General features: G+C 41.7%; 1 protein-coding gene across 3 annotated transcripts; it reads right to left on the bottom strand.

The window, feature by feature from the left end:
• Nucleotides 1-787: 787 nt before the first annotated feature.
• kiaa0753 (KIAA0753 ortholog) lies at nt 788-17,460 on the bottom strand. 3 transcript variants are annotated; one of them, XM_020654024.3, is made up of 18 exons: nt 17,188-17,458; nt 16,118-16,414; nt 15,744-16,023; nt 15,469-15,578; nt 15,308-15,370; nt 14,664-14,885; nt 14,318-14,495; nt 13,395-13,600; nt 13,087-13,217; nt 12,304-12,438; nt 11,708-11,797; nt 10,185-10,272; nt 9,874-9,945; nt 9,586-9,756; nt 9,292-9,373; nt 8,969-9,089; nt 3,177-3,407; nt 788-1,560 (listed from the first exon to the last, which is right to left on the bottom strand). In XM_020654024.3, the coding sequence occupies exons 1-18, from the start codon at nt 17,200-17,202 to the stop codon at nt 1,407-1,409; spliced, it is 2,646 nt and encodes an 881-aa protein (XP_020509680.2). In that variant the 5' UTR covers nt 17,203-17,458; the 3' UTR covers nt 788-1,406. The 3 variants fall into 3 exon arrangements, with proteins under 3 accessions (XP_020509680.2, XP_020509690.2, XP_065816859.1); XM_020654034.3 differs by having other exon boundaries at nt 13,395-13,597; XM_065960787.1 differs by having other exon boundaries at nt 1,427-1,560; nt 3,170-3,407; nt 17,188-17,460.
• Between the last annotated feature and the right edge of the window lie 7 nt (nt 17,461-17,467).

The raw sequence follows: 17,467 nt of genomic DNA, 5'->3' as shown, positions 1-17,467 counted from the left end.
AGTTTCACATTCAAACTCTTGAGTGGTGCCTGCTGAGAAGGCAGAAAATAAAATAAAGAAGGCTTTGTCTTTCAAATGACACATTTGGCAGACATAGTTGAAATTTCTGAACCATAACAATCCATAATAATTAGAAATCAACCCCTGAAATTAAGAGCTTCATGTCTATCACCCACAAATGTCAGAACAGCCTCAGTTCTTTTACGTGTGTGTGTGTGTGTGTGTGTGTGTGTGTGTGTGTGTGTGTGTGTGTGTGTGTGTGTGTGTGTGTGTGTGTGTGTGTGTGTGTGTAAAGATGACAACACTAACCCACTTGCCTTATGCTGACTGATTTCTATCTGTCCTTCATAGAAAGGAAGAAATTTGCTCGGAGCTTGCGCCTGTAAAAGGCTGGATGTGTGCTGACACCCACACAGAAACCCAGCCTGTGAGAAAAAAAAATAGGGGGAGCTGATTCAGTGTGAGCTAATTTATTCAGTCACTGTGTATGTCTACTGTCAAAGGCTGGTCCCCACAGGCCAATGCAACATCTGGATGTGTCCTCTCGGCTCTGTCCTCACAGCTTTCATGTTACTCTCAAGGGACTTGGCACTTTTTTGGCCTGCCAAGTCTGTCATGTTAATTTTGCATTTAGAGTTGACTTTTTACACTATTATTATTTAGGATTCAGTTGGTCAGAAGCAACACTATATATACCAATCTACAACATGTTCACACCTATCAACCTTTCATACATCAAACAGTGAGGGATAACAAGCCTTTTTACTGTGTTTAGACCCCTTTATTAGACATGAAAGCAAACGAGGATAACCTGTTAGTCACAATAGATTTAACACATGATGCTCTCGACTGCCTATGCAATTCATTTGCGACCGTATGCAATTAATGTATTTCCAACGTGAAAATAGAAAGTGCAAGTAATCCTCGGGGAGATTTAAACCAAGTGCAACAGGAGGGCGGTAATCTTATAATCCTCTGTGATGTCGTAATGGTCTCTCGAAGCTTATCGAAACTAAACTAACTTTCCCCTGTGGAATTCAATCACAGCTACAGATGGACCACAAAGGGTAACGTGACTCACGCTCCCTGAGAAATTCAACTATCTTTGTCTGGTGCATCTTCATTACAAAGTATCTGTAAACCTAATTAAATAAAGTCATATCCATATGATATGAAAGCAATGATCTATGACCAATTTCTTAATGTCAAAAAGAATAAAAAGGCTCCCCACCAAATGAAATATCTGCAAATAATCATAGCCCTTATTTGAATTTTTTCTACTTGATATTCAAATCCTCAAATCCTTTTTTTGCTGAAAGTCAAAAAATTCAGATTTTCAACAAATAAATATGTTTTGGATATAGTTCATAAAAAAACCTCTATCTCAGCCACCGTGCTGTAGCTTCCTATTGGTTAATCAGAGCCGCAGCAGTAGCAGGAGGTGACTGGACTGGCTGGAGAAACTCTGAGGTGAAGACGGCCTCTGCGTAGTCCTCCACGACGTCCTGAAACTCTGCAGCCACGTCAGCCAGAGCCTCCGACAGCAGCTCATCTGCCAGGCTGCAGAACACGACAAAACAGAAAGAATCAAGTTTAAAACAGAGCTGCGGAATTAAAGTCCAGCACGTGACAAACCACACAATGAGACAAAGTGAGCATGAATAAACAAATTACTGGTTCACAAAAACTGAAAGAATCAAGACAGTGTCTTAGAAGTGGGACTTGACCTTTTAAAATGAGTGGCTGACAATGTTTAAAAAAATGACACAGCACTGGCTAAGGAATCAAAAAAAATATAAATCCATGTGACATTATTTTCAAAAACTGCAGAAGCTGTGATTAAAGCAGATTTTATCCTCAGCAGCATGTCTGACTTTCAGAGCTTGACATGAAAAACTGAAATATGCGCTTCGCCTTCAAAGGCGTAAAATGAATGAAAATAACTCAAAAAGACTGGTGGGCTGGGAGCGGCACAGAGCTAAATTTCCGTGTTTTGATCATTATCTAGGTCAACACACACACACACATACATACACACACACAGGCAGGGACATAGGGGAAGAGTGAGCGTGGCGTTCTCTTTTGGACCACCCTTGTTAAGCCCCCCCCCCAATACCTTGAGTCATTCGGTGCAACTAAACAATGAGTAATGTTGTGTTGTTGAACGGCCTGTTCTTTTATTGTGTGAATACTGGAACACTCTGAACCAGGGTGAAGAAGCAACCATTAGGGAACGGATTGGGAACAACCGTTGGGGAATTTTAATAACACTAATGTGCTAAAAGCCACGCTAACGCTACTGAATGACACTTCATATTCTGTGTGATTAATGCTCCAAATACAATGATATCTCACCGTAAAAACCAAATTATCAATCCTAGCATGCGCGAGTAATTGTGCAGCAAAAGCTTGGTATTAATGTGTGAATATGAAGCATAAGTTCCTCCAACCACTGAATAATTACTGTTCGCTGTTTTGCCTTGCATTTCCATATTCATCTGTCCACCACAGAGAGCATACACAAATTAAAGAACTTCAAAGGGAGCCTAACACAGCTTGATGCAAGCATGTCTTCAGTGTTTTCATGAAGTTTTGCTACTTTGTAATCAGTCTCTTGGCAGAGTGAGATCATCCATGATGGTGTGACTCCTCTGCATCACTCGGCTGCTCATTAGCATCTCATCACACAGGAAGGTTTCCGCACCGTGTCAGAAAAGCAGGGGGAGTACCTGCCTGTATGTATGTTCCCTCTCTGCCTGCACAACCCGCTGAGATAATTGGCTGGCTTCTCCTCACACAATATTGTAATTGTCCTCCAAACTAAAGTGCAGACCCATCTCTTGAACATTTTGGTGTACTTGGGATGCCATGCTTTGGACAGAATTTGTCATTGTTTTCTGAATTGAACTGAACCTTATTGAGCTGTTCACACTCCAACACGTCTCTTTGCAGAGAAAGGAGTCTGAAACGTATGTATCAAACAGATGTAGTATATTTAGAGTTTGAGAGGGAGTCTTCTGCATTGCAGCAACTTAAGGATTCTGTTAGGTATGTAAATGTATGAGTGGGTGGGAAGAAGAAAGGCAAACACCAGAAATGCATCGTCTTTTTTATCTCTTTTTTTATGTCTTACGACAGATTCTGTGACGCAGACCTTAATTAACCTTACTTGTTACCTGTCTGCGATGGCCCAGGGGTTGAAGCTGCCGACATTCTCGTGTGCCACTACACGCAGGTAGGCCTCATAGTCTTCCCTGTATCTCCGGATGTTTCCCAGCATGCCGCCTGGCACAGAGATAAAAGTCCCTCGGCTCCGCTCCGCTGGGCCTGGGAGGAACACGTTGCTGTGTGTGGGCCGCTGCTCATCTTGGGACGCCTCCTCCGCCAGGCTGCTCTCAGAGAGAATGCTGTTTGTGAAGAAACACAAGAGGAGGCTTATGTTCTACGACACCTTTTTATTACCTTGACGCCTCACACTGTATGAAGAGGGTAAAGGGCCTCTGAGTGCTGCGGCTGTGGAGAAGAGTTTATTGACGTGCGGGAGCCGGCATGGAGTGCAGCCCTGTGATTGACCAGAAACCCTCGTTGCTCTTGATATGCGGCCGAGGATGATGAATTTAGGAGAGGTGTCGTAGTGAGCCGGGGCTCAGCTGGGCATTGCTGTGGTCTGACTTTATAATCCTCTCTGCTCGGACAAATCAGCCTGGCTCCTGCGACGGCACTCTTGGTGCTATATTTAGTGTTGCAGCGGCTACAGAAGCAAAGTGCCTCTCTATTGTGCTCGCCGGCCTCAGCTGAACTGGTTTCTGTTTTGACTGTGGCGGCTGCAAGCTGTGGGGTGGCCATCAATATCAAAGTGCCAGCACAGTTAGCTCTGCTTCCAGTCCCAAAATGGGTCGATTTGCTGTCTGATGATGAGCATCTGAGGACAAACAAGGTTGAAAGCAACAAATACAGCATCCTGAAAATTCCCTTCACCATAAAGTCAGAACAGCACCCATGCTTTCTGTGCCTTATTCAAAAACAAACAAGCAGCCCTATCAACAAACACCATCCAGACATTGTCTCAAAATTATTCTCCAAGGGCAAGATAATTCTGTGGAAAAATACAAGTATCCAAGTTGTTCCCACTAATTGTCAATGGAGAATTAATTTCTCTATTTTGCCTTTAAGAGCTCAATTAGAGGACAAAAGGATAAGAAGCAACTGTATATGATGGCTGTCATGAATTCTGTGTTTTCCGCGTGGGCTGCGATTGACAGGGAAGCACAAATGAGACGACTGAATCGCAAAAAAAAAAAAAATCCTCTTCCCGTCATATTCGCCCACCCACTGTGCAACTTGGCCTTCACAATACATACGCAGACTCAAACCGATGAACAGCACTGGCAGAATAAACATCAAGTGACTTTGAAGATCACAGTCAGTGGTCTTCTTCTTTTGCTCTAAACGCTCTGGCTATGTGTCACCAGGAAAGAAGAGAACTTGGCAAAGGACTAGGCCATACAGTAAATCAAAAGGGACACAGTCGCTGTTAAAGCTGTGCTGGAAAGGGAGGAAAGAAGCGCAGAGATTGTCCGGTGTGATTCAGGCACAGATTCACAAAGACCCGAGTGAGATCAATGGTGGAAGAAACAGAGGGAGCATGGACCAGTTGGAGTAAACTCATAGATTGATGCATCTCATTTAAGTAATGCTGGATTCTTTGATATCCCAACACAGCTCTTGGCTTGTTTGAAATGCTGCTTCCATTAAATAAAAAGGGGGCAGGTGGAGTGAAAGAGCAGATAAGAAAACAATACATGAAAGGTTGAGAATATTGCTGAGTGGGCCTTTCATCTTTTCATTGATGTGTTTGACCTGCTGATGGAACTGCAGGGCCGGAATTAGCCAAGCGGGCACGCAGTCAGGGTCCGTGTCTGAGCTCCTCACCATGGATACATAAATCTTATCTGCCGCTCCGCTGATGTTTCCAAAGATCAAATCTCTCACCTCATTGTCTCAGCGGCCGCCTGATAGCACTCAGGCGAGCACAAAGGCAGGCAGGGTGAAGAATAACGGATGCTGTTTTGGAAATAGATAATGGAAGTGTTAAGATATTGGCGTTATGTCAACAACCACCTTCTAACAAATACTTTACCTCTTCAGTTAGATCCTGAGGTACCATAACAGCAGAGACTCTGAGAACTGCCTGAACATATTACAGTTATGAAAATGTAACACCCTCTTCCTCTGCTCTGTGCCTTTCTTACAACACCTGAATGAAAAAAATCAGGATTGCTATAACCAGGAACAAACTGCCAGTGCCCTAGTTAGTGCAAACAATACAATCAAAGAAAGCTCTGGAGATTAGCAGAGTTAGAAATGTCTAATAATACGTAAGCTGTCACTGTCTTCTTCCTTTGTGAGTTTCTTCTGTGTAGGTGTCGCACATGACTGTGCGCATGACACTGTTTTCCTTCTAATGGCACAGACTTCTGAGTCTCTCTGGGCCAACAAAATCAATCAATCAAAACAGAGACAACACACATGATGATGAGCTCTTCACATGTTCTGCTGTTACAAACCACACAAATGAAAACCTCTCTCTATTCTGTCACGCTGAATGCTAGAGGAGTGAGCACAGGGAGAGGCTTTAACACAGTCCAAACATCTTCACTCCAACTGCTTTGTAAAGGCTCTACAGGGAAATGCTCATTAAATCAGATCTAGCGAGTGAAAGGAGAGCCGAATGTTATTAATGGAATCAATAGTTCTCCATTCTCTGCTGTGTGCTGATCACTACACCAGAGTATTGATTGTCTGGACTTACAGCATAGGCACAGTACAGTACAATGGCTGCCGTATTGAATCACAAGTGGGATCAAAGTGGGAGTAAAATGGGAGTTGATATTTGTCATTATCAGGAAAATTATAAGTCTTTGACATTAGGGTTAGGAATATTTTGCAGAACACAGATCCCTGAAAACAGAATGTTAGACTTCAACACACCAACACAATCAAACTCAAATAACCTGGCTGGTATAATGTAGTTCTTGTGTACTATATTTTTTAGAGCCCGACTGATAAATCTGCCAGCCGATAATCTCGGCAGATATCATCATATCAACTGACTATCGGTATCGGCTAATTTTATCTCCGATATGCGCCGATATTACTAGATTTATTCACCAGTCGAATAGTATTTCATTTGAGTTTGATTGTATTGCACTAGCAGTTCTCTTTCACCAGCAGAGGGCGCTATATGGATTACAAGTAATGAGCAGTTACTTTCCTTTTGAGTGACCATCTTGTCTTCAATATATATCTTTTTGATAACTGCATTTTAAGGATCAACACAATAAATGTGTATATCTGTATCTATATCGTTCAGTGTCTCCAGATCAAAGATAGATCTAAGAAAGATATCGGCCATTATCAGATTTTTTCTCTCTAATATCGATATCAGTATCGGCCCCAAAAATCTCACATGGGTCGGGCCTTAATTTTTTTTGTTTTTTTTGTTTTCTGTAATTTTTTTCTCTGCAGATACAGGCTGTTGTTCTGTGTAACCCTGCTTTACCTCACTTCCTCTCCTCTGTTGTTTGTTATAAAATGTGTCACCTGGGTCGTTTTAGCCGGCAGCACAGGCAGCCCACTCATCTCCTTCTCCTACCGCTCAAGCCAGCTTGCAAAGCAACTTCTTGGCCCCAAAAGACAGCTCTACTTAACAATGTGCCTAATCAACACAATTCCTCTTTCTATCTCTCACCCAATGACTCCCAAAGTCTAACTTTATTACTTCTAAAGGGACTAAATGCTGTGGGGGGGGAACAAGCTGTTGTCTGTGTACAGCACTTTCTGCATGCACTTTGTTGTACACACACAAAAACCATGAAGAAATATAGCATATTTGTAAAAAGTCATTCTGTTGGTAGAACATCACACTCTCTGTCACAAGTGTTCATTTTATTGGCAGAAGCTTTATTGTTTCCTCTTTTGATACATAAATATAGATTTGTGCCAGCACAGAAATCTCACTGCGCCCCTTAGGTTTTTGAATTTGGCTGTGGGAATTTGAATTAAATATGAAAATCAAGACTATTTATCCAAACAAAAGCACTTAATCGTCCAAGCCGTGGGAATTAATTGGTTTGGTCCCCATTGAGTGTGTGGAAACGGGGCGAGTAATGTGGACGATGTATTCAAATCGATGGTAATTATTTTTCAAAATGATAACGAGGTTCAATTACTGCATGCCAAGCAGTCTTGGAGCCAGAAAAAATATGATGCAGGAACATTTCATAGACACAACGCTCATCAATATAAACAAAGTTGAGCTGGCAATTTGTGGGGACTAATGGAGAAGAGATTCTCTGACGCCATGATGATGTGTGAGTCAGCTGACAGCAAAAGCTACACGCTCTCCATCGATGATTCATATGTACGATTAGTATGCAGATCAATGTTCCGACAGAAACTGACAGTCATTACTCCAACTGTTACTAAGATGTCTTAAATGTTCCCATTAAAAACATCCACCAAAAAATTTACTTTCGAGAGAGTGCATATCAATCACTTCCTGTGAAAAGCCGGCTTGTGCTGAAAAACTGAGCTGATTCATCCATCAATGTCTTTCTGATTTAATCTCAATAAACCTGTTTTTGTTAATGCAATATGATAACACACCACCCTCAAACTTGTATAAACTTGTTTCCTTTCTTTATTTGTAACTCGAGAATTAAATTCTTAAGACTTGTTCAGGGCTCGATATGCTCACTAGTTATTCATTTATTATCATTTTATACCATGTCTTCTACGTTTGCATTTCATTAAGGTTAATTTGCAATCAAACTTTTTTTGAACTGGTGTCAGAAAATCGTAACAGTATCTCCTGTGATCCAGTGTGTACAAAACGAGAACAGAAAAAGGGCTCCAGCAGGGTGCCAGTACTTTTAAAAAAGGCACTGTAATGAAGATTGAGGATAAAGTGCTACAGGCAGCTCTGTCTCTGCTTAATGCCAAAGTGATTCAGGGAGTTTCACAACAACTGAGCTGGCAGTTCTCAAAATGACTTCTCTTTAGAGAGCTGCAAGGCTGGATACCTTTGAAGTAAGAAATAAGTCTTAGAAAAACATAACACCTCCTCTGAAAAATCTAGACACTAACTCTGCGCCTGTGCTGCCAAAAGAAATAGAGCTATTACTTGATGGAAGGAGAGTATTAGATGAGTCAGAGTCGATCTCGGGGCAAAGTTTCCATTGAGGGAACTGAACCTGAGGCACTCCGAGTCTGACAGACTTTAATTTGCTAATGGTGCAGCATGAATTTATCAGAAGCAGCATCCTGCTGGCTTGACTGTGTCAACAATTTCTAGTCCTTCCGCTCTCTTTCCTCCCCTTTCTAAGTTCCTCGTTAATTGAAGCACAGAGCAGCTGCAGCCAAAGCCCTGGGCAGCATAGGAGCTCTCGGAGGAGTCGCTGCCAGAGTCAGGAATAGACTCAGCCCTGGGTACGGTAGCCACCAAGTGGCTTTTGTGGGATGAGTAAGGCCTCCCAGTGGGAAAGTGTTTATGGGGCAAGCGACACGTGATGTGGAAAGAAACACTGCATCTTTGAATAAACATTAAGCACTGCACTTTTTACGAGTCTAGGGGCCTAATTAAAACAACGACTGACTTACTGGGGTTAATGCTAATGTTGTTCTTATATACTACAGGGAGTCTTTAACTGTGGTACATTTATTCTCCTGTAAAAAAAAAAAAAAAAACATGTGCAAAATCTGACCTAGAAATACAAAAGTAATCAAAAATTTGGGAATAAATTATGTAGCTCAAAACCTCATACTGCAACCCAAGTTATAGTCTGGGAACACTCCAAAATGTCCTACTGCATAAAACATCAAGGAGGGACATCCAGCAGGAAACGATGAGTAACAGAAATGATTTAAGTGTCAACAAAGGAGAAGGCAAATTAGACAGTTAACTCACCCAGTCTCCACTGGTCTCTCTAGGACAATATCAGCTGCAGAGCTCTGAATCAGCACTGGCCTTGTGAGCCTAATAGGCTGAGGAGAGGCTGGCCTCGAGCCCGGAGCATGACACAGGGGTCCTGGGAAAAAACAGAGAGAGAAAAGAGTGTGTCAAGAGAGATGGGGTGAGGCAGGGACCAAACAGATAGACAAGAGATGATTAAGACTGGTAACTATACAGCCTATTCTTGTCTGTTGCAGCGCTGTCTCCACCTACAGGAGACATCTGGGAAGTCATCTCTGTATTGCAGTGTTGGATGAACAGGAGTGTGTTTGTGTTACCTGGCGCTCCTGGTCCATCCCAGTAAAGAGGGTCTGAATAGCTGATGGTAGCAAACCGTCTCCTAACTTCCTCTTGATCTCTCTGTTCACAAACACACACGCACACACACAAACACATATTTCATAAACATGTTGTCCACATGCCATGACAGATCATCATGATCAAGACTGCATCAGTAAACATCACAGGATCAAAGCTTTCAAAGCAGTCTGAGTAAAATAACAAACCAATGACTAGTGACCTTTCAGGTTCCAGACTGACCTTTCATTGGCAGACCTGTCTGCTGCTCTCACCTGTATCTCCTCCATCCGAAGTAGCATGCTCTCCAGGGTGGGGGCCTGCAGCCTACACAGGGCCGCGTCCTCCAACTGTCTGTCTGTCTGAGCTGCCCACGCTGCCCGCGCAGTGTCCTCCAACAGATCCTCCAGCAGGGCCTGGCTCAGCTGCTCCGCACTCTCTGCTGCCTTTGGAAAAAAGGAACCACATTAAAAAAAAAAACAACAACACAGAAAAGATGATGAAATTGTTCCATTTAGTTGAGTTATTTTTGAATAATAGCCTCCGCTCTGTATCCAGCTTACCCGCTCTGCAGCCTGATCAGACAGCCTATTCCTCAGCGAGGGGCTGATTCGGTTACTGGACTCACTGATCCTCTGAGGAAAACAGACAAAAGCAAACATGATTTACTCCCTCTTTATCCTAAAAAAATAAAATAAAATAAAAAAGTACCGGTAGATATTTAGAGACACAATTTACTCTACTGCGCTAAATCAGAAAATGAATACATGCTCTATGTCACAGATTTAAAGTATTGATCGTTTCTCTTTGTTTCACTTCAAGGGAAGGGAAAAGAAGTTCCGGTAGTGTCAGATCCCAGAAAAAGTCTCCCTACCTGAGCTTTATCCAGAAGCGGCTGAATTCTCTCTCTGGCCTGCTGCTCGGCTCGCTCAGCCCACTGAGATGGTGAGACAACTTCTGACCTGTACATCAAAACACACCCACACTGCAAGCTGTCACAGAAGAAGTTGTGAGGCTGATTAGCTTCCAGATACGAAAATGAGCGAGTCCCCAAAAACACGATCAAAGCAGTGTACTGAGAAAGTCCTTGCATGGGTGAAACTCATTTAGAGCAACCTTCTCCAGGCCCCAAAACACAACTGCATATGCAGACTGATTTCATTTTACTACAAATGTTTTCCATCCTTAAAAAGCCAAGTCCTGTATTAAATATTCAAATACTGCTCATCACAAGAATTTACACTACACCGTGTAAATCCAGCCTCATCCTGTCCTCTGATATAAACGGCAAGAAATGTTACCATCAGCTGTAGCTTTGTGTTTGAGGAAGAAGCATGAAGGGCAAACCTGCATATTGCTGTAATGTAATCACAGCTTTATGGGTTATGTTGCTAGCTTTACTATCCAATCACTACTTCCAAAAATGTAAATGGATATAAAGGAACATATGCCCCCTTGCTGACGGGAATATTGCCGCAATAACAACCTTCATTATTTTCTGTTCTATTGCTCGGAGGTAATTATACCAATGTTGTAATTGACAATTTAACTGTTTATTTAATTGTGAGGCCCGGTGCTTTGAGCAGTACGGAAGATCGCTGTGTGGTATATTGCCTTGGGTTGGCAGATTGACCCATACTTTTTTTTCCATCACTGGTGGCCATATAATCCTTTATTTATTTCTATACTGGCTAAAGGTAGTGTTGTAGTACAACACAATTGGTCTTTGTTTCAAGACCGGTCTCGAGACCACTTTTTGAAGGTCTCATCTCGGAATCGAAAGCATTTTTACTCAGCCTCGTCTCCGTCTCAGACTGGGCGGATTCTGGATTTTAAAACAAGAACAGTAAAGACCACCACTGACAGGCATCATTACTGTGATTAGAAAGAAAATGCCCCTTTCTAAAAGAACAAATAACTTAAACCTTCCCAGTTTTAAAGACTCAGTGAGTGCCCGCTGCACACAAGATGATGATTTTCATTGATAGTTATGGTCTTGTTCTTGTCTCGATATCGCCCTGCCTTGGTCTTAATCTTGACTCTGTCTCGATCCCTAAATGTCTTGGTCTTCTCTCGGTCTCGGAGCATCCTGCTCTTGGGTATGTCTTGGTCTCTGTTAGTGTGGTCTTGACTACACTAGATATAGGAGACATATTAGCTTGTATTATCATGACGTCTATGCAGTAGTAGTAGGAGTGTATTTTGGATAGCATTTTGTAGAAATTGTACAGGCTTGAACTAGATAGATAGATAGATAGATAGATGGAGAGATACTTTATAGATCCCGAGGGAAATTCAAACTATCCTCAAAAGTAAGCTTTGACCTTGTAATCTTAACCTTGTACCCCCCTCAGATACTTCAAGTATGCTTACACTGTAATGATATTTCTACCAAACCTTAATGTCTGAATGCGGTCGGCCTCCTCTTTGCTTAGTTGGTTGAGCTCTCTCAGTCTCTGCATGGTCATCTTATCTAACCAGGCTTTCCTGTACAAAGACAGTAATCATCAGATGAAGCAAAATGAAAACCTCAATTAAGCAGTTCACATAAATAACCCATAATCTCTTCACCCAGGCTGCTAGTCTCTGATTAATTGCAAAGCACAACTGTAGTAATTAATATTTGATAAAACTGAGACGTGGTGTGGAGTACTGAATCAATGAGGTGCGTATTGGCAGTGAACAGGCAAAGCTATGAATCACTCAAAGAGAAATGGCCTCAATCAAGCGGGCCGCTGGATTAATTTATTGGAAAGAATTAACTTTGAATTAGAATCAAACTGTTGCCGAAGGCTCTCAGCAAGTGGGGCCTGACACAGAGATTAAAAATACCTCACTGAATACAGAGAGTTATGTTACTTTTCCCAATAGCTCATCTAATTTAAACTTTGCAGGACAGATTTCAAAACCAATTAAATAAGAAGACACAACAGTTTTAATGTTATGATAGAAGTGTTTAGAATCTGGCTAAAGGTTGCACGTTAGACATTCACCTTAATGCTTCGTTTTGAGCGTGTGTTTCCGTTTCCGAGCTAAAACCAACAGCCACCTTCTGCTTCGGAGGGCTCAGTGACGGCTTCACAGGAGAGAAGAGACAGCGAGGCTCTGGTCTTCTCCTTGGAGGGGATCTGTTGAAATAACAGCAGAAAGGAGGGGGAAAGGAGCATGACACACAGGCAAAATACTGAACAAAGACTTTAGTGTAATGAGGAAAGTTAGAGGTGCTGAGTAGAAGTTATAGTGAAATCAGAGAAAGCCAATTAAGACAAGGAACTTGCAATATCGCAATTTTGTCAATTTCTTTGACATTTCTCAGTTACGCAAATGAGCCTAAAAAAAGACCTGATACATTTCAACCCGTGTCTTTGCTTTTAATCATCCAGTTAACTTGGAATGTGTTTGTTTTTCTGCTTTACTGTCCCACGTTACTGAATCTATATTCATTATAGATTGTCTTAGGATCACTGTGAATGTAAGCCAGTGTCCGTCAAGCATGTTGATGAATATGACTCACATCCACCCACATGCTGAAAAATAAACAACTTCACAGATTTTTCTCTCCTGGCACATTTTGCACTGATTCACGTGTATGTGTTTCAAGTTTTTTGTGTTCAGAACACATTTGTTGAAAGAGCATAAATGAGCTGATTCATACAGGCTGAAAAGTTTTACCTTGAGATTCAAGTTCCCTACACCATTAGTACAAAAGTAGGTTAGGCTTTAAAAAAAAAAAAATCAAATGTGTCATCAGCTGTAGAGAGCGATAAAAGGCTCACCGCTGTGGAGGAGGAGAGTGAGGGGATGTAGGTATCCAGGGCACAGAGTGCTCTTTTTGAGGGAGCTGGTTCACTCGCAGCTGAGAGGAGACTGTGGGCAGCTGGAAACCTGCTTCTTTTATCTGATTACGCTGTGACAGAAAAGGGATCAAATTCATGTTTGGACTGTTAACATGATCCTCACATTGTTTGATTTGTTAGATTCTGACAAATTGTTAAATACAAATTCATTGAAAAAGATTGCTTCAAAGATCATCTGAAGCATTTCTAGAGTGTTTTAACATCTTCATCTGAGTATTCCTTCATACCTTGTTTATAATGTCAGCCTTGTTCCTATCAGAGTGTTGGTCCCCTCCTTCTCTGCAGTTCATGTTTGTCTGAGCTTGTGTTGGCTGCTCTCTCAGTTCCCCCTGTTGTGCGAATCTCTCTAGGCCAGCCCTGAGTAACTCTCTCCTGTTTATAAGCTGCTGATGAGACGCTGTTCTAGGCTTCTGCAAGGCCCTTCTCCTTCCTACTGGAAAACATGTAAGCATGTCATTTTGTTTAGATCTTAGTTTCTTATTTTTATTGAAATACAATTGAATAATTGATACTGTTACATGAACCCAAATGCTTGTCAATCACTTTTACACACATAAATCTGTTCAGAAGCTGCTCCAACACAACATTGCCAGCACTCTTGACAACCAGCTGGATCCCCACTGGCCTCTTAATAAGTGACACAGGGATCTAAGTACTGCAACAAAAGAGGAGAACTAGCAAGAGCTAAAGCTCACTGTAGGTGTTTGTGCCTCGTCTACCACAGGATGCCTCTCTGCGCAATAGGAGCCAGCAGGAGTCAACCTCTCATAAGACTAAGCAGCAGGGGGCTGAGGGCCACAGTTCTGCACTTCAGAGCCAGTTTTCTATCACTTCGACTTGTCTTCATGGCTCCTTATCAATTTTCAGCCAGGTGCAACCATTTAGGCCCAGCAGGAGGTCCATACAACATCATTACAGCAGCCCTAGGTAACCTCCAGATACACAAGAGAGTAAATCAGCTGTCCTTCTTCAAGAGGTGAACATACAGTTTTTTCTCTGTGTGGCTTTAAGGGGCGTTGGGTGCTGGTAGGTCTTTGCCTTCCTCCTAAAATACTGCTTGTTCATAGTTCCATATTCACAGATGGATTACAAAAAGGGAAAGGATTTTAAATTTGCTGTTATCTTTTCCAAAAAAAAATCAAACACTCACCATGGAGACCCCTTTTGGGATTCGGGGCTTTGCACGGTCCTCGAACAGATGAGGTACTTGGACCCTTGGGTGCCCTAATAGGTGACATGCTGTGATGGGGAGACTTCCTGTGTGGAGGACAAGTTTGGGCCTGCTTCTTTTCGAGCATCTCTTGTTTATTGAGGGCAGAATCCAAAACCTTCGAGGAATTGAGTAGCAAGACATTTAAATGTTAGATCAGATGTGAAATCACATTCACAAAATGATGACTTAGGCAATCATTTTTCACAAGCTGTATGATGTGGAATTTTTGCACTTTAAAACAAAAACCATGACAAAGCATTTTATGTGCATACTAATTCCTCACCTCCAGTTTCTGCAGGATGTCGAGGGCCGTCTCAGGCACAGCTGAACCCTGCTCCACCTCAACCTTTGCTGAGCACAAAGAGAGCTGACGAATCAGCTGCCCCAGCTCTCTGTGGTAAGAGGGCAACTTTCCATGAGATAGATCTGAGAGCTGGTGAATAACAGCCTGCAAGGTCCTGAGTGCCCCACGGTGGGCAGCTGCCAGTCTGCTGATTGCTGTGGACTGAAAAATAGAACAGATATTGAAACATCTGACATTTTAAAACAGATATCTTGTTAATGTTGCTTGCCAGTACAGTTGGTGCAAATTTAGGAAAACGTCTTTCAGCAAAATAAAACCCTTTTAAAAAATAAAACAAAAAATGCTACAGAAACTGTGTCAGTTAAATATCATGGTAATAAGTTTCAGCCTTATCATTAATAGTTTAATGACGGTCTTAGGAACAAGATACTATTACAAGCGAGTCCACAGACCACTTATTGGTGCGTATAGATACATGGTGTGCATGTAGAACATTTGTTTGTTGGGAGATAACGGGCTAAAAATTAAAATTCACCTATTTCTTTTTTAAATCATAGTACACAGAGGAAGAAATTGTTGCAGCTCTACATATCAACAAATCTGTGTCGGTGATAAAGTTCTACCTTTTTAGTGTCCCATATGTTCTGGCATCGTAGTTTTACAATATCATCTTGAATCTCTTTTACCTGTAAAACAAAAGTATTGATGATCAGTTTAGATACAAGGCATATTCAAAAGTCAGTGAAGGTTCATTTTCGATGACATTGGATGGAGATTTGATAACCTGCTGTTGGAGAACATAAATCATACGTCCTGATCGAGCTGCCTGCTTCTGTCTGCGCATCTCCAGCTTGTAAAGCTCTTCAGGCTCCAGAGGCTCCTCTACTTTGTCTCCTGTTGTAAAAAAAAATACCTTTAGTCAACAATATCAATCACTGTTCGAGTTTTGTTAAACAAAACTAAAGGTGTGCTTGTTAAAAACAGCTGCCTATGCTATGACTTTACAATATGATCATTTGTTAAACATCAGCCTGATGTAGCAAACCCCCTTTTTTTCACCTTTTTGTTTTGGATCACCTCTGTTGGCTAGCTCTTCAACTTTCTGGATATACACCTCCAGCTCATTTTGCAGTTTGTGGATCTCATGGCTTAAAGGAGCCTCTTTGCCTTTTTCCAACTTCCCTGGGTCTCTGGTTGGGGGTGACTGGCCAGCGTGAGGTATGGGAGAAATTGGATGTTTGTGGAAAGTGTGCACAGACAGTTTGGCTCCAGGTCGTCCTGCCTTCTGTTTCGGACTGGAGGCCTTCAATTTTGCTTTAGTTGGAGTGGCTGCAAGCTCCTACAGAGAGAGAGAGAACGACTCCCTTTGGTCAATGACTGTACTAAGCAGCAACCATTCCTTAAATATCATACCATTTATCAAGTATGGTTACCTGAAGTAGCTCTACGTCACTTGTGTAAAGAAGGGAGGGCTCCTGAGAGGGTTTTGGAGGGGATTTTGTGAGTGACTTACGGCGCCTTCTCCTCAGATCACGCTTTGCAAGCTGGACTGCAGCGTGCAGCCGCTCCTCAGAGAGGGTGGTGAAGCTGATGGAGCTTCTGGCGCTGTCCATCTTCCCAGACTCCTCTGTCGGCGGCGGCAGCAGCCTTTCAATAACGATGGGGGCTGGTGGGCGCACATGGGTGGCTCGTCGGCCAGTACTTGCAGGGATAGCTTCATTGAACAACAGCTGTGGGTTTTAAAGATATCAGTCAGACATTATAAGTATGATGCACAATCTTGCTGCTCACATCACTTTCTCATAAAGTATTATATTCATATGCGTCTTGTTTGTTTGATTATCTAGATCCAAATCAATCAAAAGACCTTCAAGTAATTCTACAAAGAGATAGTCGGTTCACTTCATTCGGCTGTCTACTCGCCGTTATATTGTATAGTTTCTACTTATAATATGTCTACACTCATGCACTTGAACTTATGTCAATACTGTCCATTTACAACTCTGTTTTTGCACATTTACATTTAATCTTTCATATTTAATTTACAACCATTTACGACTCTGTTTTTGCACATTTACATTCAATCTTCCATATTTAATCTTCCTATTTAAGACTAGTAATGCTTAGTGAAATCCTGGTTGTATATATTCACATTCTTATTTTTGATATCTTTTAGTGCTTATTTACTTTGTAGTTAATATTATATTGTGTTTAGATTTACTAACATTGTGGGTTTTTTTTAACTCATATTGTGTGTTTGGATAACCTGCTGCTGTAACGCCACACTTTCCCAGTTTGGGATCAATAAAGTCATTATATTGTGTTCATTTAAATATCTGACCTTTCTCATGGTTTTATTATTCTGTTGAACTGCATTGATCTTCACAGAGTGATGTTTGTAATATCTCCTCTATTATCTCTCTTGTGTTATATACAGTGTATGCAGATGTATCTATAGAAGACATACATATAGACATTCATTATTCACAAATTATCGACGTACCTTTGTTTGCGACATCCCAGTAAAACCACTGTGGTTATGATCCAGCCCAGTCTCTACCTCGGCATTGTGGGACCACTTTTCAAGAGCTATGCGTATGACTTTTTTTTTTAGTAAATATTATAAATTAATGTATGTACAGAGAGAGAGAGAGAGGCTCAAAGTACCAGCTGAATTGAAATATAGCTCATAGTTATCTTTTTCAAATTGAATCCTACTTCGGCAACAGTTTGAAACGCCGCCATGACAACAACAAAACGCCAATTGACGGAAGTGCTTTTAC

The sequence above is a fragment of the Labrus bergylta genome, chromosome 11 (assembly GCF_963930695.1).
Source record: "Labrus bergylta chromosome 11, fLabBer1.1, whole genome shotgun sequence".
NCBI lineage: Eukaryota > Metazoa > Chordata > Actinopteri > Labriformes > Labridae > Labrus > Labrus bergylta.
Note: the sequence above shows the minus strand (reverse complement) of the source record. Positions and strands in the feature narration are given on the sequence as shown.